This window comes from Carcharhinus amblyrhynchos, chromosome 1 (genome assembly GCF_965287045.1).
Source record: "Carcharhinus amblyrhynchos chromosome 1, sCarAmb.v2.hapA, whole genome shotgun sequence".
NCBI classification, from domain to species: Eukaryota; Metazoa; Chordata; class Chondrichthyes; order Carcharhiniformes; family Carcharhinidae; genus Carcharhinus; species Carcharhinus amblyrhynchos.
The window spans coordinates 96,406,287-96,432,028 of NC_137324.1; the positions used below are offsets into that span (position 1 = coordinate 96,406,287).

At 42.9% G+C, this 25,742-nt stretch overlaps 1 protein-coding gene across 6 annotated transcripts in view; it reads left to right on the forward strand.

Annotated features, from left to right (window-relative positions):
- The window catches only part of LOC145343191 (protein sel-1 homolog 3-like), a 77,819-nt gene that overhangs the window by 48,912 nt on the left and 3,165 nt on the right, over positions 1–25,742 (forward strand). For 3 of the 6 annotated variants that reach the window (XM_080189225.1, XM_080189216.1, XM_080189234.1), the window contains 9 exons: positions 1,809–1,985; positions 5,664–5,791; positions 5,889–5,972; positions 6,932–7,022; positions 7,103–7,181; positions 7,275–7,384; positions 7,487–7,614; positions 10,131–10,233; positions 10,889–10,961. In XM_080189225.1, coding sequence (XP_080045351.1) covers positions 1,809–1,985; positions 5,664–5,791; positions 5,889–5,972; positions 6,932–7,022; positions 7,103–7,181; positions 7,275–7,384; positions 7,487–7,614; positions 10,131–10,233; positions 10,889–10,961 — 973 coding nt within the window. Of the gene's footprint in view, positions 1–1,808; positions 1,986–5,663; positions 5,792–5,888; positions 5,973–6,931; positions 7,023–7,102; positions 7,182–7,274; positions 7,385–7,486; positions 7,615–10,130; positions 10,234–10,888; positions 10,962–25,029; positions 25,128–25,742 lie in introns of all 6 variants that reach the window. The other 3 variants (XM_080189253.1, XM_080189243.1, XM_080189262.1) reach the window with 2 other exon arrangements.

Here is a 25,742-nt window from a genome sequence, read left to right on the forward strand (position 1 = left end):
AGTATCCTACAGAAATAAGTAATCCTTTCATCGTGCAGCCCCAGTGATCCACTGGAAAAGTGCAATATAATCCCAAATAGTCATCCGGAATAGTCATCTTGCTGAAGTAAGAGACATGTCGAAGTTTTCGTCTTGTACACATCAAGAAACTTCAAGAATATCGGTATAAGGGGAAAACAGCTATTTATACTGTATGAGAGGAGACCGCTGATTGGTTGGCAAGTGGACCCTGATTGGTAGAGGTGTTGTCATGGAGAATGCATCAGTTGATAATGACTGACAGATAACTGCCAAGCATTCCCAAGCGATTTAAACAAGCCAACTTGACCCTGATCAGCCAAATAATTGTCCTGGAGAATGAATCATTGAATAGTTGTTCAGCTGAAACCAATGCAATTAAGGTTGGGCAATAAATGCTGACTTAACCAGTGATGCTCTCATACTGTGAATGATTTTTTAAAAAGTAGGTCGGTACGAACTCATTTAAACTGGCACCTTAGAAGTGTCCTGGTGAATACAAGATGAAAAGCTCCAACATGTCTCTCAAGGATTAGATTCTCACTTGGTTGGTGATGGTCTTTGCCTGGCACTAACCTAGTGCTAATGTTACTTGCCACTTAGCAGCCCAGGTATCAGTGTTGTCCAGGTATTGCTGCATGTAGACACAGACAGCTTCACTATCTGAGGAATGGCAAATGGTGCTGGACATTGTGCAGTCATAAGTGAACATTCCCACTCCTGATCTTATGGTGGAGGAAAGATCAGTGATGAAGCAGTTGAAGATCTTTTGGACTGTTAGTACTATTGGTATACTCTAGGATTGGCTGAATTATTTCAACTTTAGATCCTTCCTGGACATGGAAAAAATTGTCCTTTTTGGAGCGAGGGCCTGTGGGAGGAAACCAGAGCACCTGGAGGAAACCCATGCAAACACATGGAGAACATGCAAATTCCACACAGGTACCCAAGGCTGAAATTGAACCCGGGTCCCTAATGCTGTGAGGCAGCAGTGCTAACCAATCCTCCATTATGCCGCCCCTCAAATCTCAGTCTTTTATATCTTTTTCCTGATGGAAGCGAGTATGTCAGGAGTGTGTCAGGTCCTTGATTATGCTGGCTGCTTCTCTGAGGCAGTGGGAAGTGTAGACAGAGTCAATAGATGGGAGGCTTGAATGATGGGCTAGGCTTCGTTCACGACCCTTTGTAGTTTCTTGCGGTCTTGGGCAGAGCAGGAGCCATTCCAAGCTGTGATACAACCAGAAAGGATGCTTTCTATGATGCATTTGTAAAAGTTGGTAAGAGCCATAGTGAATTTCCTTAGCCTCCTGAGAAAGTAGAGGTGTTGGTAGGCTTTTTTAACTTAAATGTTGGCACGGAGAGACCAGGACAGGTTGTTGGTGATCTGGACACCTAGATACTTGAAGCTTTCGATCATTTCCACTTCATCCCTGTTGATGTGGACAGGGGCATGCCCTCCGCTATGCTTCCTGAAGTCGATGACTATCTCCTTCATTGCACTGATATTGAGGAAGAGATTATTATCGTTGCACCAATTCATCAGATTCTCTATCTCTCTCCTGTACTCCATCTCGTCATTGTTTGAGGTCCAACCCACTATGTGGTGACATCAGCAAATTTGAAAATCAAGTTGGAGGGGAATTTGGCCGCACAGTCATGAGGAGTACAGTAAGGGGCTGAGAGCACGGCCTCGTTGGGCTCTGGTGTTGAGGATGATCATGGAGGAAGTGTTGTTGCCTGAAGTATAATTAAATAATTACAAGTCTTACATCGCTTTATTATTGAAACAGGGATCACATGAAGCACTTAATGGTTTGGGATGGTATTATGAAACCTTTGAGAAGGACTACGTGAAAGCTGTAGAATATTGGGAAAAAGCAGTGAAAATGGGAAATCTGGATGCGTACCATAATCTTGGAGTGATGTATTCAGCTGGACTGTACCCAGGCAAACCTGTAAAAAATGAGGTAAACGTCAGCACGTTCAGAATACTAAGTCTTGTTCATCAAGAGAAAACAAATGTATATTTCAGGTTGTTTTAAATCTTGCATTCCAATGCATTTCTTTATAAAAAGGTCACAATGTATTCACTGTTTATGTGCACTACACAGGACCATTTCCTTTATGGAATCACAGAACTATCTGCCCGTTATGTCTGAGTGGTGTTTTGAAAGTCCTTCAAAAACATCACAAGGACATAATGGGTAGATACTCAATTACTTGCTGCAATTTTTAAAAAAAATCCTCTGTTGTCCCCTAAATCTTTTGACAATGATCTTGAATGTTTGACCCGTTATCAACTCTCCATATCTACCCCTAGTTGGACGCTCCAGTTTAAAACAAATGGTCATTTGAAGCAATGTAGACTCTACATAATATTCCAAACAGGCAAAGTGCGCATGCCTGCAAGCCCATGTGTCACAATTATAAAGCAATTGTTGCAAAATCAAAGTTCTTGTCACACTTTCCTAAAAGTGACATGGAGAACATCACAACAGCTTCAGCAATATAAGTGATATAATTGATGTAAGAATATAAGAAATGGGAACAGGAGTAGGTCATATTACCCCTCGACACTGCCACATCATTTAATAAAGCTATGCCTGAACTTCTACCTGTGGTAAAGTCATATAATATCATTGCTGTGTTTCTGACCCTTGATACTTACTCTTACTTATGCTAGCTAATATTTGGTATAATTCAGAGATTAGATAGTATTACTGAACTGAGCATTACAACTGATCCCCCTAATCACACCCCCCTCGACCCAACCTGAATCTTCTTCCCACCATCACTTTCTCCCACTTGTCCCATTTTGTCAATGGATAATGCACACAACAGGAAACTCTCAGCATGCATCAGTAGATCCACCTGTACAGCTGCTAGTCATAGCCTGCCAGCTACAAGTTTTCCATTTATCAAAGGGTTCTCAAATTTTTTTGGTTCAAGGACATCTTTACAAATGGATTAGTAAATCACAGACATCCCATTTAAACTGCAATAGTATAGAATCACAGTGCAGAAGGAGGGCATCTAACCCATTGAGTCTGCACCGACCACAATCCCACCCAATCGTTAAGGGGAAGTTGTGTTTGACAAATTTATTGGATTTCTATGAGGATGTGACTAGTGCAGTAGACAGAGGCGAACCGGTGGGTGTGGTGTTTTTAGATTTCCAAAAGGCGGTTGATAAGGTGCCTCACAAAAGGTTGCTACAGAAGGTTAGGGTGCACGGAGTTGAGGGTAAGGTGTTAGCGTGGATAGAGGATTGGTTCTCTAACAGGAAGCAGAGAGTTGGTGTCAATGGGTGCTATTCTGATTGGTGGTTGGTGACTAGTTGAGTGCCGCAGGGATCAGTGCTGGGGCCTCAACTGTTTACCATTTACATAGATGGTCTGGAGGAGGGGGCTGAGTGTAGGGTGACGAAATTTGCTGATGACACGAAGATGACTCGAAAAGCAAATTGCGCGGAGGGTGTGGAAAGTTTGCAGAGAGATCTGGATAGGCTGAGCGAGTGGGCAAGAACCAGGCAGATGGAGTATAATGTTAGCAAGTGTGAGGTTATCCACTTTGGCAGAAATAATAGTAGGAGGGATTATTATTTAAAAGGCAAAAAGCTGCAGCATGCTACGGTGCAGAGGGACCTGGGGGTTCTTGTGCACGAGTTGCAAAAACCCAGTCTGCAGGTGCAGCAGGCGACCAAGAAGGCGAATGGAATGTTGGCCTTTATAGCGAGGGGGATAGAATATAAAAGCAGGGTGGTCTTGCTGCAACTGTGCAGGGCCGCAGCTGGAGTACTGTGTGCAGTTTTGGTTGCCGCACTTGCGGAAGGATATATTGGCCTTGGAGGGAGTGCAGAGGAGGTTCACTAGACTGATACCGGAGATGAGGGGGTTGGACTATGAAGAGAGACTAAATAGACTGGGCCTGTACTCGTTGGAGTTTAGAAGGATGAGGGGGGATCTTATAGAGACGTATAAGATAATGAAGGGGATGGATAGGGTAGAGGTAGAGAGATTCTTCCCGCTTAGAAAAGATAGCAGGACTAGAGGACACAGCCTCAAGATAAGGGGGGGGCGGGGTGGTTGCAGTTTGGAACGGAGTTGAGGAGGAACTTCTTCACTCAAAGGGTGGTGAATCTCTGGAATTCTCTGCCTGTTGAAGTGGTGAATATATACTCGCTGAATATATTTAAGTCACGGGTAGATAGGTTTCTGATAGACAGGGGAATTAAGGGTTAATTAAGAGAAAGTGGAAAGTGGAACTGATCCACTTCAGATCAGCCATGATCTTATTGAATGGTGGGGCAGGCTCGAAGGGCTGGATGGCCTGCTCCTGCTCCTACTTCTTATGTTCTTATGTACCCTAGCTAGTCCCCCTTACGCTAAGGGGCAATTTAGTATGGCAAATCCACCTAACCCACACATCTTTGGACTGAGAGAGGAAACTGGGGCACCAAGAGGAAACCCACACACACACACAGGGAGAATGTGCAGACTCTGCACAGACAGTGACTCAAGTCGTGAATCAAACCCTGGCGCTGTGAGGCAACAGTGCTAACTATTATGCCACTGTGCTGCCTGTACAATAGTTATGAAAGTGCTGCTGCACATTAATGGTCCCCCCTCAAGCCCTGTTCCTGGGACATTGACTCCTTTCCTCTCCCTGACAACTGTCTGAGGCTAACTCAGACCATTCTCAACTTTTTATGTTATGTTTGAAGCAAAGGTCAACTTTTGACTATATGTCTGCTTGATCACCAATACTGCCAACTGGCAGTGTACTCCTGCCTGATTCCCATTTTCTGTCTGACATAAATGTGAACTTATCCAAACCTTTGCTGCCCATTTCCCAACTCATACCAAGTCCCATTTACTCGTCAGCCCTGTGCTCACTGACTTAAATTGGTTTCTGGTCCAATAATGCCTCCATTTTAAAGTTCTCCTTTTTGCTTTTAAATCACTCTGTGACTTTTCCCCCTCCCCATCTCTACAACCTTCCTCACACCTGCAACTTTCTGAGATCTCTGCTCTCCTCTAATTCTGACCTCTTGCAAACCCTAATTTTTTTAATTGCTCCATTGTGGTACTTGTGCTTTCAGCTGCCAGACCCTTAAATCTCTCTGTCATCCACTCCCCCTCTCCCTCCCCTCAACTCACTCTTTAAAACTTACCTGCGTGATCAAACTTTTGGGGACCTGTGCCAATACCTCTTTATGTGGTTGAGTCAAATTTTGTTTGCAAAAACTCCTGGGATGTTTTGAAAGGCATTGCATAAATGCAAATTTTATATCTATTACAATATACTATTATCTAGTATTTTAGTGCTACAATATTATCATTTGGATTCTGATGACATTTTTATGCCCTTGTTTTAACTATACAGATAACTATGTGGGAACATTTTGTCACAGTCCTGACCTTGATCAGGAATTTCCTCAGTTTTTCTCTCTCTCTCTCTCTCTGCTGCTGTAACTTATCTGGAATTATAGTTAGAGCCCTGTTCTTGCACATCTAATGGCTTTCTCTTATTATCCTGGCAATATTACAGGGCTCCGGGGAAAACCCCTGACACCTTCTAATCAAATTGCTCTATGTGGGTTATGTTTATTAACATTACATTTGTTTATGTTATTTTCTTATTAGACTGAAGCATTTCAATATTACTATAAAGCTGGATCTGGTGGACACTTTGAAAGCATAATTCGCTGCTCCTTTTATTGGAGTACGGGAAACTTTGAATCTATTCCACACAACCCCGAAAAGGCTGTCCTGTAAGATGTTTATTTCATATTCCTTCTTAGCAATCTTTAATTGTAAATACTAACATATCTAAAAATCACAATGTTTTTGTGTTTTTCCCCTTGACAGTTGGGCCAGATATGTTGCTGAACACAATGGGTTTTTGGGTTATATCATGAGAAAAGCAATGCATGCCTATCTTCAGAAATCCTGGTAAGATTGAGAGTTGTATCCTTAGATCCCACTGACCTAAGAGTGCAATTCAACTGTGTTCCTTTTGTTTCTTGTCTCATGTAGGAAGGAAGTTTACTCACTGCTAGCAGAACTGCCATAACAATTGTGTATTATTCTGACATAATAAGTCAGAAAATATGTTGTTTACTGTCAGCAGTGTGACATGAAGAAAATGACACTTAAAGGGCATGTTCAAGACTATTTAGATACATTACATATATGTATTTATAAATTAGAAGTAGAGTGCCTACATAAACTTCAGAATTGAAACAATATTGTATTCCACTCATCATATTTTCTGACTGTACAGAAACTAAGGCATATACCAAGAATTAAAGATTTCAGTTCCTTCCTTTAATGACCCATGTTGTCTGCATATTTTTTACTATTGCGTATTGCCACCCATTATAAAATTGTAAAATGTAGTAAATTTGCCCATTGCCTTTCAATATATTATAATAGCATCAAAATAGTCACTCTATGGGCCAGATTCTCTGATGTCATTCGCAGTCAGGATTCTCCAGTCCCACTGCATTGAATGGAGATTTGGCTGAGCGTCCAATTCTTCATCCTCACTGGCAGCAGCAGCGGGGTGTGAACAGCTTAAGAATGGCTGCCTATACTGAATGGATTTTCAATTTTTTTCTTTTGTGTCACATTTTTGCACCCACTCTTAATTTTATCATTGAAGTTGTAAGCAGCATTAACTCTGCTGCTGAATCAGGAGCCAGAAAGACCTGTACCAATATTTTCCGAAAACCATAATACGTACTACCCATGGCTGATTGTTGCAAATGAGAACAGCAGTTGTTGAATTTACATAACGGCATAACGTTTGCATTTAAAGTAATTTAAATTTCTGTATTTAGCAAATTTCAAGTAGACTTTTGTTCTTGATGCAAAGTTTATTTTTCAAAACTATGATCTCATTTGCCCAGGAATGAAGCCCTGCTGTATTTCCTTGTCACTGCAGAAACAGGAATTGAAACATCACAAACAAATGTTGCCTACCTCTGCGAAGAGCACCCAGTGAGTAACTGGTACTTCAGTAGCTTCTATTGAAAATATGAGCAGTCATTAAAACTTACCCTCCCATTTATTTTGATTAGGAGCTCACAAACAACAGTGTTGACTATACCTGGAGGTATTATAATTTATCAGCTTTTCAGCTGACTGCGCACCCTTTTGGTATGTACATACAATGCAGAATTGACTTGAAATCATGCTTTTGGTAAGTAGCCATGCACTAACCCATTTTTAAAAATTATGTGCAACTTTCAGTTTTAATAAAAATGGGCGATTACTACTATTATGGTCACAAGAACCACGAAAGAGATATCATGCAATCAATTGAGATGTACTCCTCTGCTGCTTTACTGAATTGTTCTCAAGTGAGTATTTGTAATGTTGGACCAGTTGATCAGAAGCCAGCAAATTCTGTATGGCTGTAATGTGTTACTTATCCATTGTGTTTCTCATTTGCCTTTCACCAGGCATTTTATAACCTGGCCTCACTGATGGAGGAGGGCTTCCACATACCAGAAAGAATTTTACATTTCCTAAACCTGGGCACAGCAAATCAGTTCAACAACTTCTCAATCCTGCTGGAGCTATACGAGAGGTAAAGCAAAATCCAATCCATTCTGATTTCTGTTATTAATCAAACTGTTTAGTGATATGCTGCATTTAGTAATGTAAGTAGTAATCTGAAACTCTGTGCAGTGGTTTCAATTTCATGTTCACCTTCATCTTCATGTGGATCAATAACTGTGGGTAATTGCAACATTATCAACCCAATCCAGGAAAATGTTGAGGTAGAAAGAACTGCCATGATCTTAACAAATCTCTGAATGCATTCAGCAGCTGTGTTTTATTCATTCATGGGATATGGGCAATCCAACATTTATTGTATTATGGTCCCAATTGGACAAGTTGGATCCCAGAATGAAATGCAGCTTGCTAGATCTAACTTTTTTCTTTTGATGCCGTGGAGGGAAGTGCCTTAAGAAATTCACAGAAGTCTGCTGATGAACTTTTAACATAAATAATAAAACATTAATCAAGAAAAAAAGAACAATATTCCACCAGATGAGAAGGTTAGAAAGATCGCACTACAAACGTAAGACTATCATTCAAATATTTACTATTCCATTCGCCCCAACTTTATCTTTACAGACACTCATTCAGGATAGAAGGTACATGTGAATCACCTGGTGATCAGTGGATAGACATAGCACACTCTAACATAAATGTCAGATGCGAATAAATCTGATACTGTGGAATTCTCTTCAAACTTCGTTCCCATTGGATGCCTTCAACAAGGATCCACCTCCAAGGTTTCTATTTCACTTTCCCAGTTTCCTTGTCCATGTACTTCAAATTCACCTTCCAAGCACAATTTTAGATCTTTAGCTGTGCCAAATAGGACACCACTACTCCAAAAGTATACCATTGCCCCTGTGGCTCACGGCACTGAATCATCAACTTTCAGCTGCATCGTTAGATCTTCAGGGCTTCCCTCAAACCTGCTTTGCTTGAAGTCTCCTTGCAGCTCTGTCGTTAATTCAGATTCTATTTCTTTGCCCCATTCTCTCAATTTTGCTTAGAGTCATAGAGGTCTACAGCACAGACAAGCCCATTCAGCCCATCGCATCTGCACCAGTCAAAAACAACCACCTATCTATTCCAATCCCATTTTCCAGTATTTGGTACATAATCTTGTATGCCTTGGCATTGCAAGCACACATCTAAATACTTCATAAAATTTATGAGGGTCTCTGCCTCCTTCACACTTTCAGGCAGTGAGTTTCAGATTCTCACCACCTTCTGGGTGAAAAAGTTTTCCTCACATAACCTCTAAATCTCCTGCCCTTACTTTAAATCTATGCCCCCTGGTTATTGATCACTCCAACAAGGGGAAAGGCTTTTCCTATCTGCTCTATTTGTGCCCCTCATAATTTTCTCAAAATCATGTTAACAGGATCCATTTCTGATATTCCAATCTACTAAGGATGACCAAAAGCCACTGGAAACTGCAACTCTCCGGGTTGATGGTCACAGATGTTTGTGTCTTTGTCACAGCAACATAGTTAATGTAGCTTTGAACCCTTTTGCTTTTCCTTCTTCCCAGAATGAGCTGAAGGCCTTGCTGGCATCTCAAATGGCTGCAAATCACTGCACCTCGGAGGTCACTGCCCCCATTGCCAGAGCTGCGCAATACATTGACTTGCAGACAGGCATAATTTTGGAGGTACAAAGAGCAGGGGATTTTGCCCCTATCCCCCAGGACATCAGATCATCCAGTTGCACAACCTGGCAAAAGAAGAGGAGCAGGAAATGGACGAGGAGGCAGAGGAGGGAAAAAGTGCTGAACACAGAGGCCTCTGCAGCACAGCTTTGTGGTTAGGCCTAGTACAGACCCTGAGCATCTCATCAGAATCCTATTAATGTTAGGATTACCCAAACCACCAATGTTCTGGCTGAGTCCCTCTGTCCCAGGATGAATGGTATGGTATGAAATGCTAACACTTCCATTGAAGATGCAGCTTAGAACATGGAGCCTTCTCCTATAGATGTTCATTCTGGAATGGTTGGCCTTTGAATTTGAGTTGGTCGGTTGTTGGGTCCAAGTGTTTGGTCGTTGGTTTCAGGCTGGTTCGTTGTCAGGTCTGGGCTGGTCAATCATGTGATCTAAAGTGGTCAGTCGTCATCCAGAAGAAAAGATGCACATCTTTCCAGAGCTTTTAATATTGATGAGCCCTTGCTTTCTTTCACTAGCTTATTCCTCTTTTCGTGGCCCACCATTAATAAAAAATGGCACGCACAGCATTTTCTGCATTTATTGAAAAAATTCATTATGTGTAATTTGTTGAAACTAATTAGACTTCTGGTCTAATTATACACATAATTTGTACACATTGTCAATAGTGGCATTTGAAACAAATATGTGTGGCTGTAGCCCAACAGAGGTTATTAGTTGATATCCGTAAATCCCCCTGGGATGAATGACTGGAATCCGGGCTTGTCCTATATTTCAAAAATGTGAATAGTTGCACAGGGACAGCGCAGTTGTTCAAATTTGGGTTTGCAGTTTTGGTAGTGTATTAACAAATCGCTTCATTTTCTCCATTTTTCTAGATGTATAATTGTTGATGTACAAGAGGGGTTAGTCCCATGTTCTATAGCTATGCTTCATGTTCACCTGAAAACAATATGGGCTAACATCTGCTCTGCTGCTTTGGTAAGTATTCCATCAGGCACTATTTTATTGCTTGTGATTGCACTTTTTATCTTGCTAAGATTACACATTTCATGAGCAGGTTGTTCAACACTTAAAATGTCACTTTGAAATGTTCTCTTAATTATGTTTCACCAATGATTTTGAATTTTAATGGCTGCCATATTCCTGAAAGTATTTGGGAAGCTTCTTGTTTTGTTATGTGATGTTATCATCATAATGATACACATCAGCCTCATGTATAAGAAAGTAACATTATATGTGATCAAACAAAAATGCTGGCCAAATAGGTTTCCACATGCAATGTGTCTGTCACATCCCTGGAATCTCAGGGGAGTTCAGAAGGTGAAAGCTTCCGTGCTTTGTGTACTGAAAAATGATAAAGTGCTCAGCTTCTGAGAGCTGGAGTCCGGGAATGGTCACTGTGATTGAGATCTAATCTGGTCAATATTGGCCAATAATATGCTGAGCTACAGGTTTACATAGTCCAAGATGTAAAGTTTCCACATAAAAGATCTTCGTATTTGTACTTGAGCCTAGAATACATACATACTTTCCATCTAGAATATACACTCATCAGTACATAGCTTCTGAAACTGTTGTACTTATTGAAGCTTTGGGAAATTAGCCATTAAATCATTTTTGTGTTTGTTTGTAGTTATATACTGCAGGCTCTGTGCTCCTGTCAACTTTGATTGCTTTTGCTGTTAAGCACTACTGGGACTCCACAGGTAAGCTACAGTGATAGCTTGAAGAAATTCTGCAGCCTCTTAATTATTGTACATTTTCTAGAGAAATGGAAAAATACAATTTACATGATTATAATGTTTTTACAAGGTAATAGTTCAAAACACAGCCACAATTGTACAATGAAAAGCTGATTTATGTAAAAAAAATCATACAATTTGAAACCTCAGCACCAGGGACCGGATTTAACTCCAGTGCTGGGTCACTGTCTGTGTGGAGTTTGCACATTTTCACCATGTCTGCATAGGTTCCCTCCACGTGCTCTGGTTTCCTCCCACACTCCAAAAGTGTGCAGATTAAGTCGATTGGCCATGTTGAATTATCCCTTAATATCCAGAGATCTGTAGGTTAGGTAGATTCGTCATGGGAAGTGTTTGGTGTTACAGGAAAAGGGCAGGGGAGAGGGCCTGGATAAAATGCTCTGTCAGAGTAAGTGCAAACTAGACGGGCCAAATGTCCTCTTCCGCATTGTAGAAATTCTATGATTCTATTCATCAAATTGAGTGTTTCTCACTTTCAACATGTTTACTTTCAGTAATAAATATACGTAAACAATTGTCATTTCGCCTATATCTCTGTCTCTGATCGAGTGTTCGAGATCTTTAAGGGGGAGGGGAACCAGCCCCAAGTTGTGGTTCATGTAGGCACCCATGACATAGGTAGGAAAAGGGACAGGGATATAAAACAGAAATTCAGGGAGTTAGGGTGGAAGCTTAGGGCTAAAACAGAGTGGTTATCTCTGGTTTGTTACCTGTGCCGCTGGATAGCACGGAGAAGAATAGAGAGAGAGAACATTTGAACTCGTGGCTAAAGGGATGGTGCAGGAGGGAAGGGTTCAGATACTTGGACAATTGGGGCTTGTTCTGGGGTAGGTGGGACCTCTACAAGAGGGATGGTCTGCACCTGAACCAGAGGGGAACTAATATCTTGGGGGGGGAAATTTGCCAATGCTATTCGGGGAGGTTTAAACTGATTCAGAGGGGGGATGGGAACCTGAATTGTAGCTCCAATGTACAGGAGGATGAAAATAGGGAGGTCATGGATAAGGTTTCTAGGTCACAGCAGTGTATTGGCAGGCGGGAGGGTGGTTTGAAGTGCGTATACTTTAATGCGAGGAGCATACACAATAAGGTGGACGAACTTGCACCCTGGATTGGTGCCTGGGACTTCGATGTTGTGGCCATTTCAGAGACATTCAGGGACAGGAATGGTTGTTGCAGGTTCCGGGGTTCAGATGTTTCAGACAGAGCAAAGAAGGTGGTAGAAGAGGGGGAGGCGTGGCGTTGTTAGTCAAGGACTGTATTACGGTGGCAGAAAGGATGTTTGATGTGGACCTGTCTATTGAGGTAGTATGGGCTGAGATTAGAAACAGGAAAGGAGAGGTCACACTGTTGGGAGTTTTTTTATACGCCTCCAAAAAGTTCCAGAGATGCAGAGGAAAGGATTGCAAAGATGATTCTGGGTAGGAGCGAAAGTAACAGGATAGTTGTTATGGGGGACTTTAACTTTACAAATATCAGTTGGAAAAGCTATAGTTCAAGCACATTAGAGGGGTCAGTTTTTGTCCAATGTGTGCAGGAAGGTTTCATGACACAGTATGTAGATAGGCCAACAAGAGGTGAGGCCACATTGGATTTGGTATTGGGTAATGAACCAGACCAGGTGTTAGACTTGGAGGTAAGTGAGCGCTTTGGTGATAGTGACCACAATTCGGTTACGTTTACTTTAGTGATGGAAAGGGATAGGCATATACTGAAGGGCAGAAGTTATAGCTGGGGGAAAAGTAATTATGAGGCTATTAGGCAAGATTTAGGATACATAGGTTGGAGTACAAAACTGCAGGGGCTGGGAACATCTGAAATGTGGAGCTTATTCAAGGAGTAGCTACTGCGAGTCCTTGATAAATATGTACCTGTCAGGCAGGGAGGAAGTAGTCGAGCGAGGGAACCGTGGTATACTAAGGAAGTTGAATGTCTGGTGAAGAGGAAGAAGGAGGCTTATGTAAAGATGAGATGTGAAGGCTCAGTTAGGGCACTGGAGAGTTATAAGTTAGCCAGGAAGGAGCTAAAGAGAGAGTTAAGAAGAGCTAGAAGAGGACATGAGAAGACTTTGGCGGATAGGCTTAAGGAAAACCCTAAAGCTTTCTACAGGTATGTCAAGAATAAAAGATTGGTTAGGGCAAGATTAGGGCCAGTCAGAGACAGCAGTGGGAAGTTGTGCGCGGAGTCTGAAGAGATAGGAGAGGCACTGAATGAGTATTTTTCGTCAGTATTCACGCAGGAAAAAGTCAGAGTAGTTGAGGAGAATACTGCGATACAGGGTTGTAGACTAGACGGGATTGAGGTACATAAGGAAGAGGTGTTAGCAATTCTTGAGAGTATGAAAATAGATAAGTCCCCTGGGCCAGATGGGATTTACCCTAGGATCCTCTGGGAGAACATAAAGAACATAATGCTCCTATTTCTTATGTCCTTATAAGAAATAGGAGCAGGAGTAGGCCATCTAGCCCTTCGAGCCTGCCCCGCCATTCAATAAGATCATGGCTGATCTGTCGTGTCTCAGTTCCACCTTCCCGCTCTCTCCCCATAACCCTTAATCCCCTTGCCTATCAAAAACCTATCAACCCGCGTCTTAAATATATTTAGCGAGGCAGCCTCCACCACTTCAACAGGCAGAGAATTCCAGAGATTCACCACTCTTTGAGTGAAGAAGTTCCTCGTCAACTCCGTTCTAAACCGCCCCCCCTTTATCTTGAGGCTGTGCCCTCTAGTCCTACTGTCCTTTCTGAGCGGGAAGAGCCTCTCCACCTCTATCCTATCCATCCCATTCATCATCTTATATGTCTCAATGAGATCTCCCCTCATTCTTCTAAATTCTAACGTGTACAAGCCTAGTTTATTCAGCCTCTCCTCATAGTTCAACCCACTCAACTCCGGTATCAGCCTAGTAAACCTCCTCTGCGCTCCCCCCAAGGCCAAAATATCCTTGCGTAAGTGCGGTAACCAAAACTGCACACAGTACTCCAGCTGCGGCCTCACCAGTGCCCTGTACAGTTGCAGCAAGACCTCCCTACTTTTATATTCAATCCCCCTTGCTATGAGGCTAGGGAGGAGATTGCAGAGCCTTTGGCTTTGATCTTCATTTCGTCATTGGCTACAGGTATAGTGCTAGAAGACTGGAGGATAGCAAATGTTGTCCCCTTGTTCAAGAAGGGGAGTAGAGACCATCCTGGGAATTATAGTCTGGTGAGCCTTACTTCTGTTGTGGGCAAAGTTTTGGAAAGAATTATAAGGGATAGGATTTATAATCATCTAGAGGGAAATAAATTGATCAGGGATAGTCAACACGGTTTTGTGAAGGGTAGGTTGTGCCTCACAAACCTTATTGAGTTTTTTGAAAAGGTGACCAAAGAGGTGGATAAGAGTAAGGCAGTTGACGTGATGTTTGTAGATTTTAGCAAAGCATTTGATAAGGTTCCCCATGATAGGCTACTGCAGAAAATGCAGATGCATGGGATTGAGGGTGATTTAGCAGTTTGGATCAGGCATTGGCTAGCTGATAGAAGACAGAGGGCAATGGTTGATGGGAAATATTCGACCTGGAGTTCAGTTACAAGTGGTGTACCTCAGGGATCTGTTTTGGGGCCACTGCTGTTTGTCATTTTTATAAATGACCTAGATGAGGGTGTAGAAGAATGGGTTAGTAAAATTGCTGATGACACCAAAGTCGGAGGAGTTGTAGACGGTGAGGATGGATGTTACATTTTGCAGAGGGACATAGATAAGCTGCAGAGCTGGGCCGAGAGGTGGCAGATGGAGTTTAATATGGAAAAGTGTGAGGTGATTCACTTTGGTGAGAGTAACAGGAATACAGAATATAGGGCTAATGGAAGGACTCTTAGTAGTGTTGATGTACATGTGCAAATCTCCCTGAAAGTTGGCACCCAGGTTGATAAGGTTGTTAAGAAGGCGTACGGTCTGTTAGCTTTTATTGGTGGAGGGATTGAATTTCGGAGCCGTGAGGTCATGTTGCAACTGTACAAAACTCTGATGTGGCTGCACTTGGGGTATTGCGTACAGATCTGGTCGTTGCATTGTAAGAAAGATGTGGAGGCATTGGAAAGGGTGCAGAGGAGGTTTACCAGGATGTTGCCTGGTATGGTGGGAAGGTCTTATGAGGAAAGGCTGAGGGACTTGAGGTTATTTTCATTAGAGAGAAGAAGTTTACAAGGTGACCTGATTGAGGCATACAAGATGATCAGAGGGTTAGATAGGGTGGACAGTGAGAGCCTTTTTCCTGGGATGGTGATGGCTAACATGAGGGGACATAGCTTTAAATTAAGGGATGGTAATTATAGGACGGATGTCAGAGGTAGGTTCTTTACACAGAGGGTAGTAAGGGCATGGAATGCCCTGCCTGCAACAGTTGTGGACTCGCCAACTTTAAGGGCGTTCAAATAGTCATTGGAAAGGCATATGGATAACATTGGAATAGTTTAGGTTAGAGGGTCATTAGATTGGTTCCACTGGTCGGTGCAACATCGAGGGCCGAAGGGCCTGTACTGCGCTGTAATGTTCGATGTTCTATATATGCTATCATTCCTGCAAACTGATTTAGCATAATATTTTATTCATGTATAAAGAAAAGCTCTAAGGTTGATAAAAGTGTGGTTAAGTGCCTATATAAAAAATATATTTCTATTTGAAATTTAGAAGCTTAGTTTCTTTTGGAATTAGAGGTATCTTTACAGAACTTGATGTTTTTAGTGAGATACCTGCCATGTTCTGCATGCTGAACGTATGAATGTGCAATAAATTGCTGGCTAATCTAAGGGTGTCATGGAATTAGAAATGCAGCTCTTGTTAGTTTATATAACCAAGATGGAGAAATGACTATCTTGCCAATCCCTTTATGTCCATATTTAGAATTTAGATTTTTAGATTGTGCCCAATCAAGTGACCCAGCATGGGGGAAGGGTGGGGTTGCTGCAGTTATTAACTTAATGCAGCAGATGTCAGAATGACTGAACTGCTTACAAACCAATCTAGAAACTAGCAACTATTTTACTTATTTGAGGAAGGAAAATCAGACTGAGTTACTTTTCTCATGGTGACATGCAATTATTCTATGTGAGCTATATTACTGCAGTGTATCTTTGGAGAATTTGTTTAGCAAAGATACTTCGGTTCTTTTCAATGAGGAATACTGCTAAATTGTGCTAAGCATGTTGTCTTTTGTAGGCAGTGTTGCGTAGGTGTACAATTTTTTAAAAATCTGCACTTTGAACAATATTAGCATATTGTTGTAACAGCACCAACTGTGTTTCAGAAAAGCAATTCTAGTCCAGCGTACTTTACATAATTTAAATAACCAAACACTAGAAGGCACTCTTGCTCTTTTGCACGCACCTCAGTATTTAGCTGAAATTTAATAATCTGTGAAATTCTTCCCCTGTGCAGCTACGTTAAAGGCCATTGAACACATTAGCCCAGTAGGATTGTGATTATCACAGCTATTGTACATATTAATGTTGACATTCCAATGACTTATGCTAAAATATTGTTGCAGTAGGCTGAATACAATGCTAACAAATTATTACACTTTCCCCTGAAGCAGCTGGTTCATGTTACGATAAGGTTACTGAGTAACAGGCCTCACCCTTTATTTACCCCATCCCTCCAAGTCAATACCACAGGTCCACAGCCGTGACTTATTCATGAGTCTTGTTTGCAGATGGGCGACACAGCCTGAACTGATCCTGTTCTAACCTACCTGTATGTTGGCAATTTTCAGCAGCAGTGACGTCAGTGTGAGCTCTAGCTGGCATTTTATTATTTCCCTCTCCAACATATGGCTTGAATTCAACTCCTATGAAGATTTTTTTTAAGTTTAAGTTTATTTAATAGTGTCACAAGTAGGCTTACATAACACTGAAATGAAGTTACTGTGAAAATCCCCTAGTCGCCATGCTCCAGCCCCTGTTCAGGTACTCCGAGGGAGAATTTAGCACGGCCACTGAACCTACACAGTATACCTTTTGTTCTGTGGGAGGAAACCGGAGCGCGGAGGGAATGTGCAGACTCTGCACAGGCAGTGACCCAAGCCGGGAATCGAACCTGGGTCCCTGGCGCTGTGAGGCAGCAGTGCTAACACTGTGCCACTGTGCCATCCAAATTCTTGAGGTGCAGAAGGAAATGGGAGACTGTTTGGGGTGTGAAGTGAAACTGATCTGGAGTTGTAAAGTTTTACAGCACATAAAGAGGACCATCATGCCTGTGCTGGCCATCACACTCCTATGTATTTTCGTCCTGTATGCCAGCACTTGGTCTGTAGCCTTGTATGCTGTTGCATTTAAAGTGCTCCTCTGAATGCATCACAAATGTTGTGAGGGTCCCACCTCTACCACCCGTAGGTGAAAAAGTGTTGGGTGACCATCAGGAAGATTAGTAGGCATAGGCAGGTAGTACAGGACTCTTCTGTGGTCACCCCCCTCTCAAACAGATATAAATGTAGATATTGTTGTGGGGGATGGCCACTCAAGGGACAGCAGCAACAGCCAAATTTGTAGTATCATGGCTGACTCTGCTGCATAGATGGGGAGGAAAAAGGAGGGGAGAGTTTTAATAAAAGGGAGCTGACAGGCATTTCTGTGGCTGTGAGCAAGATTCTTGATTGGTACTTATCAGGATTGAATTCCATCTGCCATGGCTCTGCCCAACTTACCAGCTGATCAATATCAGTCTGTAGCCTCAGACTAACTTCCTCACTATCAACAACACGTTATCTGCAGACTCGCTGGTGCCAGAGTCAGGGATGTTAAAGAGGCTGCAGGGCTGTCTGAAGATGGAAGGTGAACAGCCAGTGGTTGTGATTTATGTTGGACTAACGACATGAGTAAGAAAAGGAATGAGGCCCTGCAACAGGAAATTAGGGGAGCTATGTAGTAGAGTAAAGAGCAAAAATTCTAGGGTTGTGATCTCTGGATTGCTTCAGTGCCATGCGAATAAAGGAAAAGTAATTTAGATTGGATGAATGCTTGACTAAAGGGATGGTGCAGAAGGGAGGGCTTTAGATTTATGGATCATTGGAACAGTTTCTGATGTAGGTGGGACCTGCACACGCTGGATGGGTACCGGAATGGGTTCAATATCCAGAGAAAATCCACGCAGACACCGAGAGAATGTGCAAACTCCACATGACAGTCACCAAAGCTGAAATTGAACCTGGGTTGCTGGTGCTGTGAGGCAGTGGTGCTAACCACTATGTCAACGTGCTGCCAAATTTAAATTCCACCAACTGCCATGGTAAGATTTAAACTCATGTCCCCAGAGTGTTAGTCTGAATGGCTAGAATCCCAGGCCACTAAAATTGCCACTGCGTGTTGGAAAATGTTCTGAGGGGCAAGATTAATCAACACTTGGAAAGGATCAGGAATAGTCAGCACGAATTTGTTGGTGGGAGATCCTGCCTAACTAATGTAACTTGAGTTTTTTGAAAAGATAGCTCAGTATATTGATGAGGGTAACACAGTTGATGTGGTTTACATGGACTTCAGTAAAGCCTTTGGCAAAGTCCCACATGGCAGGCTGGTCCAAAAGATTAGAGTCCATAGGATCCAAGGCAAGTTAACAAATTGGATCCAAAGTGAGCTCATTAACATGAGGCAAAGTGTGATGGTGGGTGGTTGCTTTTGTGATTGGAAGCCTGTGGCCAGAGGTGTACCACGGGGATCGACGCTGTTTGTTATATACGTTGACGACCTGGATGTGAATGGAGAAAGAATAATTAATAAACCACTTACTTAATAAGCTTGCAGATAACATGAACGTTGGTGTTGTTGATAGTGAGGAGGATAGTCTGAGGCTACAGAGTGATAGTGATCAGCTGATAAGTTGGGCAATGGCAGATGGAATTTAATCCTGTTAAGGTGATACATCTCCGGAGGTTAAATAAGGCTAGGATATGCACAATGAATGGTAGGTCCCTAGGGAGTATTGTGTAACAAAGGACCTTTGTGTAAAAGTACATAGATCCCTGAAGGTGGCAGCACAGGTAAATAGATGGTGAAGAAGTCATAGGGAATGCTTGCCTTCATTTTTTAAGGCAGAGAATGTAAGAGCAGGGAGGTTTTGGTACAACTTCATAAAATATTGGTTAGGCCACAGATGGAATATTCTGTGCCGTTCCAGTCACTGCACTATTGGAAGGATGTGATTGCATTGAGAGGGTGCAGAGGAGAATCACTAGGATATTGCCTGGGGTAAAAAGTTTCAGTTATGTGGCGAGGCTGGATAGACTGGTTTTGTTTTCCCCGGAGCAGAGGAGGCTGAGGGAGTATCTAATTGAGGTTTAAAAAATATGAAAGACGCAGATAGGGTAGATCATAAGAATGTTTTCCCCATAACAGAGGTGTCTAAAACCGAAAGGCATAGTTTAAGGTGAGCAGTAAGTGGTTTAGAGAGGATCGGAGGAAAAATTCTTTCACCCAGAGGGTGGTGGAAATATGGAACATACTGCCTGAGAGGGTGGTGGAGGTAGGTGTTCTCAACATTTCTGAAGCATCTGGATGAGCACTTAAATCACCAAGGCATAGTGGACTATAGCCCAAGTGCTGGTAATGGGATTAGTATAGTTTGGTATTTGATGGTCAGCATTGACATCTGGGCTGAAGGGCCTGTTTCTGTGCTCTATGATCTTTTCAACCAATGAGTCCCAGATTCCCACCACCCTCTGGATGAAAATGTTTTTCCTCTGAATCTTCTGCTCCTTGCCTTAAATCCTTGCTCTTTGGTTATTGACTGCTTTACTAAGAACAAAAGGTTCTATCTATCTTCTATCTATATCCCTACAACTTAGTGCACCTTGGAAAGGACCCCGCCTTCTCTGGTCTAGGAAAAACAACCTTTTTTACATAGAATCCGGACCCCAGTAAGTCTCATAGCATCAGGTCTAAACAGGGGCAAGGAAACCTTCTGTTGATTACCAGCTACTGCCCTCCTTAGCTGATGAATTAGTTATCCTCCATATGGAACACCAGCAGGGAGGAACACAGAGTAATATACTCTGGAGTGGCTCGTAGTACCAATGTTGTCCCAGTTGGCTGAGTTAGTGAATTATCTGCCGGACTGGGCCTGTGGCAGGTGGTGAGGGAACCCCCAAAAGGGGAATACAAATTTTGGCCAAATGTGAATGGCCCCCCTGCTCCACTCTCACTGTGAATGGTCACATTGCTATTCACTTGCTCTTTTTTTTTGCAAAAATATACTTTATTCATATAAAATCTGAAAAACACTTTACAAAATATTTCCAATTAATATAACAGTAAAGTGCAATGATATTCACATTTTCTGTGGAGATCAAGATGCCCTCTGAGGTGCTTCAGTTCAGTAATGAGAACACTACAAACATTTCAATATTTTCATTATAGAGAGGAAAGTTCTTTACTAACTATTTACATTAGTCATGTTGCACTCTGCGGTTCTTCAATAAAATGAGATAGAGTTAGAATTAAACACAAGGCTGGAACTCTACCACCTCGTCTGTCATGGAATTGGCATCAGAGAAGGTCTGACAATGGAATCTTAGTTGACCTCAGACAGGAATTTCCGGTCTCATCTGAGCGAGGCCATAAAATCCCCACCCATAGTCTGTGGGGTTTAACCGATTATCAGCCTTTTGGTGTACATCGGCTGAAAGGCCTTACACAGTGGCCTTTCCCCATAGCCTTTGGAGATGGCTGCTATAAGCTTGACTGCATCCATCAGCTCGTAGTGGATCACAGAATGTGCCAGTCTGCAACACTTAGTTGAGGTCAATTCTTTGCCCTGGAAGGTCAACCAAATTTTGGGTAGACCAAAGAGTGTCTTTTACTGAGTTGATGACCCTAGGCAGCAGTTAGTATTTGTCTTGATGTGCATCCCTGGGAGCAGCCCATAGAGCACAGAGTCCTGCGTCATAGAGCTGCTTGGGCTGAACCTCAACAAATACTATTGCATCTATTTCCAGATCTTCTTTGCAAAGGCACATTCTGCAAGGAGCTGTGTGACCGTCTATCCATTCTCCCCTCCCCCTGTCCTCCCGAGCTATTTCGTAGGCAGCATGTGGTGGCACAGATACCTCGGGCATGCATAAAGGATCTGTCGAAGAGTACCCTTCTCACCATCAGCCAAGTTAGCTCTTGGTGCTTATTTGAAAAGTGATGAGACGTTCTGCCAAATGACTCTGGCAGTCTGCTCCGGGAACTGTCTGTCAGGATCCACCATCTCCTTTTTCCACAGGGCCTTGAAGAGATTACATGCAGACCACTGCTTAGAGACACAGAGTCATAGAAGTTCACAGCATGGAAACAGGCCCTTTGGCCCAACTTGTCCATGCTGCCGCTTTACCGCCTTGTGCTCAAACGTGTTTCTTTTAACAAATTTTTCCGTGAGGGACAGGAGATACGGCATAATCCAACTACATGGAGCATTCCTCGGCAATGTGGCCAAACCCATCCTTTGCAACACCAGGAACAGATAGAATCTTAGTACTTAGTGACAATTGGTGTTTGTGAACCAAGGATCTACAAACAGCTTGATGTAGCTGCACACAAAGGTGGCCATCAAGCTGAGGGTGGCGTTGGGTACATATTTCCTCTCTCATCCAATGATTTGTACATGGTGTCCCAACAGACATACCATCTTGGATCTCCAGATGAGCTTGAAGATGACTCTGATGACTGCTACGGTGCAAGATCAGGGTACACCAACCCTGAGAGTAACTCGCACCTGATGAGCAGGTTTTTGCCCTCAGTGAAGGCAGATGCCCAGTTTCAGCCTCAACTAGCTCACCTCACTGCAATTGTCGGGGCCCATTGCCCAAGATGCTGGTTCCACTGCCCAGATTGATCATGGACCCCCACCAATTGTGGGCTCACTCCCGCACCAATCACAGAGTGGCAGTGGACCCCCTCCCCCCAACAGGCCCTGCCCCTGGCACTGCTCAGTGTGCTGAATGGGCCTTGCCCAGATGCCAGACTGGCACTGCCAATGGGGCATCCCCTCCTTGCACTCAGCCTCCCCAAGAGGCCTCAATGGCCTCCGGTTCCAATGGCAAAGCCAACATGACTGTTCCTCGTTCGTGGGGGACAGGTGCTTTTCAGAGACAGCCTCTCCTAGCGAGGCCATAAAGGCAAGTGAACTCAGACTATTGAGCACCGGGCTCACTAAACAGATGGAAATGAACATTAGAATAAATTTTAATAAATTAATCAGTCTCCACCCGTTTCTGGGCAAAACGGGTGTAAAGCGGCAGTAAAATTCCGCCCCATCTGTCAATTTTGATCCACTCAGTTAACCTACCTGTATCCCTTGCAGACTCTTGGGGTGGGATTTCCGGCCCCTGTTACCAGAAAGTCCGGCCCGAGGTTAATGGACCTTTCCATGGTTCATGCCTCACCCGCTCCAATTCCTATGGCAGGTGGGACAGGAAAATCTGCACCAAGATGTCTTCTTCACAAGTTACTTTCCTACTTGTTTTTATGTCATTAGCAAATTTGCAGCCATACAGTTGGCCCCTTCATCCAATTCATTGATATACATTGTAAATAGTTGAGACCCAAGCAATGTTCCCTATGGCAATCCAATCATTATATCTTGCCAATACAAAAATTATCCATTTATGCCTTCTCTCTGTCTTGTGTTTGCTAACCAACCCTCTATCCATGCTAATTTGTTACCCACTACGCCAAGGGCTCTTTATTTTGCATAGTAACATTTGATATGACACCTTGTCAAATGCCTTCTGGAAATTAAGTACAGCACATTCTCTTTCATCCACATTGTTTGTTATTGCCTCAAAGAACTCAAATAAATTAGTCAAACATGACTTCCCTTTCACTAAACCATATTCACTCTGCCTGATTAGATTGAGGTTTTCTAAGCCCCCCTGCTATAACCTCCTAAAAAAATAGATTCCAGCAATTTGCCCATGACAGAAGTTAGGCTAACTGGCCTGTAATTTCCTGTTTTCTGTCTCCCTCTTTTCTTGCTTAGAGGAGTCATGTTTGCTATTCCTAAAACTAATGATGGGTTAAACTATGGGCAAAGAGTACAAAGTGTTCAAAAAGAAATGAGCTTCAAACTCGAGTGGTATATACCATTAAGGGCAAAAATGATAGAATCCCTACACAGCTCTCCTTAGCAAAACAGCCATGTCAATAAAGTAAGTGAGAGATAATATAAAATTAAAGGAAAGAGCATACAAAAATTGCAAGGGAGAATTATGAAAATTAATAGAGCTACAAAAAGAAACCTTCATGGGATATCAAGATCAGCACAAAAGTTCTTTCTATTTAATTAGAAGGAAAAGAGCACGCGATTAATGTGGCCCTGATCAAACATATGTGAATAATATTGGTAATTAAAATAAGGATTTGTGGACTTCTTTGAGCTGCAGATTTGTTGAATAATTACTCTTTCAGCATTCATGTCAAAGAAGATTTTTTATTATTTGTTTATGGAATCTGGATGTCTTTTGCAGTTCACCGATGTGCGGGTTAGGTGGATTGGCCATGCTAAATTGCCCTTAGTGTCAGGGGACAAGCTAGGGTAAATACATGAGGATAGGACCTGGGGATTGTGATCGGTGCAGACTCAATGTGTCGAATGGCTCCTTCTGCACTGTAGGATTCTATGATTCTATTGCCCATCTCTAATTGCCCTTGAAGCAGACATTGAGCTTCAGTTCATGTGGTGCAGGTACATCCTGGTGATGTTTGGTATAATGTTCCAGGATTTTGATCCAGCAATAATGAAGGAATGGCAATACATTTCCAAGCCAAAATGGCATGTAACATGAAAGGAAACTTGAAGGTCATGGTGTTCCTGTGCAGAAGGATCCTTGATGAGTTGCTGCTTTTTTCTTGTAGATGTTACACACTGCAGCCACTGTGCACTGGTGGTGGAGGAATGAAGGTTTAGAGTACTGGATGGGGTGTCAATCAAGTGAGCAGCTTTGCCCTGGGTGGTGTCGAATGTTGGAGCTGCAATCATCCTGGGAAATGGGGTATATTTCACTACAATAGAGGCTTGAGCCTTGTGGAATGCCTTTGGGGAGTTAGGAGCTGAGTACTCTCTGCAGAATTCCCAACCTCTGATCTGCTCCTATAAGCATTGTATTTATGTTTTTGGAGTCGGATGGAGAGAGGGCATGTCTCCTTTTCTTTTTGCTCTTACTTTTCATTAGGCTCATATCCAACTCTTGTAGCCTCTTGTGATGCCTTGTCCTTATATTCTGGCTTGTTGTCTTCTTGTCCCTTGGTTTCTACTTTTTTTATTCGTGTTAGTCTATTTTTGTATGGAATTGTGAGTAAGGCTGGTGGAGAGAAAAGGAAAAGGGGGTTCTTTTGTTCATGGGGTACATGGGGGGAGGTGAAACTTGAGGAGGTAAAGAGGGAGCCTCAGGGAGGGGGGTAGAAGCCCAAAATATTCTGAAAATGCCTAGTGGTAGTGGTTAACTCAGTCCCTTTAGGGGTCGGGGGAGTCGTCCGTGTGTGAGAGAGTGCTGGGTATATGAGGTGATGAGTGAGTACTTCTCTTTTGGGTTTCCCTCAGGGATATGATTCAGGTATGTCAGACTGTGGGGGTCCCAGATAGGGTGAGTTGTTTTCCTTCACTGGGGAGTCTGTCCCAAAAGGCCATAGTACTAGGATAAAGGTCAGTAAATTCAGAAAGGGGTTTGAGAAAAGACCTATTTTATTCAGAGGGTGGTGCCTAATGTGGAATGCACTTCTTGGGGAAGTAAATAAAGCCTAAAGTCTTACCACTTTTCAGGGTATACTTGGTTGGACATTTGAGATCTCTTAATATTCCCTGTTCTGGAAACTGGGGTTAGTCCATCTTTAGTGGTAGTTGTTCTTGGGGCAAGTTCAGTGGGCCAAATAGCCTTGCTTCCAATGCATGTCTTTGTGGATCTGTGATCCCAGGTGGTTAGATGGAGGTAGTATGGTTGACCTGTTCCCTGTGGGTTTCCATCAGCTCCTGTTTCTGTTTCCTCTGTGATTTTTTTTTTCAGAGAGCGCATGTTACCTAAGTGTCTGGACAATTGGTCTGGTGGATTATGACTTGGGTTAGTTGCAGGGAGTAGGGGATGATGGACTGAGGCTACACCAGGTATGTGTGGGGGTGGAGGTTGGGGGGCGTGGAGTAGTTGTACATGTGGGAGAGATAGTGACTCGAGAGAAAAGTGGGGGGGGGGAAACGGGGAAGGTGTTGTTGGGTATCCCTGTGAGAAGAGGGTAGTGGGTGCGTGGATTCTGCTGTGTTTTAGGTCATTGAGGAGGGGTGTTTGCTGAGGTAGTGTGTGTTAAGGGAGAGGGCTGTCAGGTTGGGAATTTTGTTATGTTTCCAGGAATTAGGATGGATGTCAGGGTGATGTCTTTGCTGAAGAGTGGTTCTGTGGAAAGGGGTTCCTTTTTTTGTTTTTTTTTCAAGCTGGGGTGGGGTTTGTGTGCATGTTGAGAAAGTTTCTGGATTGTGGGGGCTTTTGCTGGGAAGTAGTGGGTAGATTATTGGGGAAAAGGCTAGGTGAGGGGATGGTACCTGGGGGTTCCTTGGCAGGGGTGTTGATGGGTGGGTAGAGGGTTTGAGGGATTTTTTTTATTGGGTGGGAGACTTTTCTGTGGGTTTGGAGAATTGTTTCGGGTCCATGTGTTGTTCCTTAGGGGTTGTTCAAGGAGAGGAGTTAGTATGTCCAGGTCGGTTATGTTCGTTTCTCTGTTCCTATAA